At 41.0% G+C, this 3,670-nt stretch overlaps 1 protein-coding gene across 2 annotated transcripts in view; it reads right to left on the reverse strand.

Moving 5' to 3' along the window:
- Window positions 1-2,853, reverse strand: part of runx3 (RUNX family transcription factor 3) — a 66,788-nt gene extending 63,935 nt beyond the window's left edge. Inside the window, exons 1-2 of one of the 2 annotated variants that reach the window (XM_016459690.1) lie at window positions 2,792-2,853; window positions 2,469-2,582 (exon numbers count right to left, since the gene is read on the reverse strand). In XM_016459690.1, coding sequence (XP_016315176.1) covers window positions 2,469-2,526 — 58 coding nt within the window. In that variant the 5' untranslated portion in view covers window positions 2,527-2,582; window positions 2,792-2,853. Of the gene's footprint in view, window positions 1-2,468; window positions 2,639-2,791 lie in introns of those variants that run through there. The other variant, XM_016459691.1, reaches the window with a different exon arrangement.
- Window positions 2,854-3,670: the final 817 nt, after the last annotated feature.

Genomic DNA, 3,670 nt, shown 5'->3' on the forward strand with positions numbered 1-3,670 from the left:
GACACAATCTGTATTGTTAAAAGCGCTATATAAATAAAGGTGACTTGACTTGACTTGACTCCAGTCCCACCCTACATTTTTTCATCTGTATTATTTTGAATTTAATTAAATTGCAAAAGTAAAATGAGTTGCGAAAGGTATTTCATGTTGCCTTTAAACAGAAACCAACTGGTTAAAAATATCCTGCAAACAGTATCTCTCTCACCCAGACTCTTATTTTGGCAACACTGTTATAGCAAACACACTTTTTAACACTTCTGTTTCCCTTCACCGTGTTTCTTTTTCTTCCTTAATTTTGAATGAAAGCACTTTGTTAAGACAAACTAAAACCCTCAGCTCATCCCACAGGGAACATAAACACCACAGACATTGGGATACATTTTTCCTGAATTATTCTGATTAGTAATCAATCAAGATTTTTTAATGACTGATTGTCCCTCCAATACTGAACTTTTGGAATGAGAGTGGAATGGCATGCTAGGAGTTTACAGAAACATAGCAAACATAAACCCCCACTAGCATTTATCTACTGCATCTATATAAAGCGATTGACATCAGCATTTACTCTGTCCAATTCTGAGTTACTTCATTTAACTCACAAAGATCCATCCCAGACTCTACGGTAATGTTAACCCAATTCTGCTGATGCATGTAAACACAGACTCAACCGTACCATGTGAGGATCAATTCAGCAGCAATTACTCAAACTTCTAGACTTTCATGTGAGCGGATGAGTGGGATATGAATGGATCTGAAGTCATCTATGTGAAATGAACTGCAAAGAAGTAGAAAAACATCACAGGCAGGCTGTATATATTTTGTCTCTGCCGGGCAGGGTGGCGTCACTTAACAAGACCGAAAGCATCACTTGTAATCTTGGCGAGGGGTGATTTGCTCTTCTTTACTTTGATCTTACACAACTTGTTTTCTGAAACAGGTATATTTGACTCTTAATTCTGATTGGATGAGCTGCTTTTGAAAGCAATTGCATTAATGCAGCACCAGGTTTCTACATTGCTTGGCAACAGTAAACAGCCTACACTAATGAATATTACTTGCTAGAAGAATAATTAAGATTAATATAGAGCATTCCCAGGGAATGCATGAACTAATGAAATGCATACAGCATCTTGAATGCAATGCAAGTTGCACTGGATGAAAGCAGCTGCCAAATGCATAAATGTAAATATTAACATTATTAATTATACATATTAGTTTACAATAACTGCACATTGTAACGCATATGCATGCACACACACACACACACACACACACACACACACACACACACACACACACACACATATATATTCAAAATGAAATCAAATTCAACATGAATGCAATTTGGAACCCATTTTTTCTTCCTTTATATTACATATTTCTAAGTAAGACTTTGGAAAATGTAGGACAGGTCTTCAATTTATACATTAGAAATTGACTGGATTGTGAAAACTGAGAATTATATATGAGAATGACAGGTAATTGTAGGAATTTGTGATGTCAGCCAAATAGGAAAGTCATTATGAAGTCAAACTTTTTTTTATTTCTAGTAATTGCAGTGATGCATCAAGAACAATTAGACCAGATACATGCATTAAAGAGTAAATATCAGAGTAAATATTGACCTCACGCTGACTTTAAACTCCATCTTGCCCTAAATGAGCACTACATAAGGAGAATGATTCTGCATTGTTTTTTAAACAAAATCGGACTCGATCCAAGGACAGGACGCACCTCATCACATGTTGATGTTACCATAGTGACAAATGGCCTCTTCTGAGGAGCTCAGGAGATGCAGATGCCAGTAAATCACTAATGTTGGCTTGGGCTCGTACCCACACATATACACAGCGACCACAGAAAGGCCGAGAGTGCCCTGGCTCCAGAAGTTGACTGGTTTGTGAGTTCCAGTAAAGGTTGGTCTAGCTGGTTCCTCCCTTGCGCCCTGCGCTGAGAGAGAGCGTTTATGGTGCTAATGCTTGTGGTGAGCAGGCCATTATGATCCAAACCCATCAGAACTGCTCCAAAAAGACTGCGGCATTAAAAAACAAACATCTAACAGAAGACAAATGCACAGGTAACTTAAACTCCGAGTTTGCAGAAGACAGATTTGTACATTGAATACCCTGATCTAGATTTCATGGTATCTATGTAAGGCCATAAAGGCTCAACGTCAAACTTATAAACATAGAATTCCCTTTACAAAGCAAAACAAGCATAAACTGACAGGTTGCACTTTATAAAGTGTTAGATAATAGTTCTCAAGGGAGTTTGTAGTCCACGCACAACACGTCAAACCCAAGTATGCAATGTGTCACATTCATAACTGCTAAACTGCCACAGACACACAGCAAACTAGAGCAGATACACTCTTATAAACGTTCAACTACCAAAACTACGCCTGACAGCTTTCTGGTCACCACAACGGCGGAGGAGGAGGGAAGGGAATGCCACGACGGGTGACTTACCTCGCAGTAAACTGGGCGAGTAGCTGGAGAATGTGTCGAAGATGCTGTTTGAAGCCATGTGTCCCGCTCAGGAGGGAAAAGAACTGGCCTCTCCGCCGCCTTACCGACTTCAGCCTGAGAGAATGACAGTCGGAGAAAGAGAAATAGAGAAACTACATAGACTGTCTGCAACCAAGAATTTGGGGTTTGAGAGTGCCACAAGAATCTTTCGCCACAAGCCGACTAACAGAACAAGCATATGTGCCGTGTGGTGAGAGCGAGCAAGAGTGAGAGAGAAAGAGAGGGAGAGAGAAAGACCAAGCCACTCTGAGCAATGGACTCACTTTTGACGATGGACACTTTTGTCTGTCTAGTGATGGTTGTTGTAGCATCTACGTGGTTTTAGTCAGGTAGTTGAAAATTCAGGTGTCTGACGCTCTCGCAATGGTGATCTCCGTTGTAACGGCCTGTCAGTCGCATGTCTGAGGTATCCGAGGTCACAGCTCCCGCGGTAGGGCTGCTGCACGGCAATCCCATGATCTGATTGGTGGACCTCAAGTCACATGACTCTCTCTCTCTCTCACTTGCATGCAGTGAAGTTCTGTTTTCTTTCCCAGTGTGTTTCACACCAATCTGACTGGCTGATGGGTGTTTTTTGAATGGTTTCTCAGAGGACGATGGGACCTTCGAGATGAGGGATCACAAAGTTTAGATGTGACACAAACTCTCAAGTGAAAGAAACTGCAGAAAATGCGGGACGTAAGAGGATTATTAGGGAAAAGAGACTGCTGATGTGTGTGTGCGAGTGTGTTTTTGGTGGTTTTGAGTCTGTTAAACCACCCTTCCACCCTCACATACCACTTGATAGCATCTCAATGTTAGCCTCATTAAAAACAGCCAAGCCAGTCATTTCATTAGGCCTCCCGCTCGCTTTTTACCCTCATTTGTTCCCAATACTATGTGCTTTATGAAGTTGACATGGCTGTGGGCGGCCTACTTTTTATTTCCGAAATATTTGTGGTATTTCACACACCTTTCGTGTATGGCCTGATTTCAGTGGCCCTGTTAAAAGCAAACGTGAATCTTTTTATCTACACCGTTTAACTGTGCATGTCGGTATGCATATGTGTGCATGTGAAATTTGTCCCCAGTTTTGATTCACCATTCCAACTGACATATAAGACAGCAAAGAAAAACTAAGGTGTTCAGGATGGTTGCCATGG

The sequence above is a fragment of the Sinocyclocheilus anshuiensis genome, unplaced genomic scaffold (assembly GCF_001515605.1).
Source record: "Sinocyclocheilus anshuiensis isolate Anshui unplaced genomic scaffold, SAMN03320099.WGS_v1.1 scaffold2229, whole genome shotgun sequence".
NCBI classification, from domain to species: Eukaryota; Metazoa; Chordata; class Actinopteri; order Cypriniformes; family Cyprinidae; genus Sinocyclocheilus; species Sinocyclocheilus anshuiensis.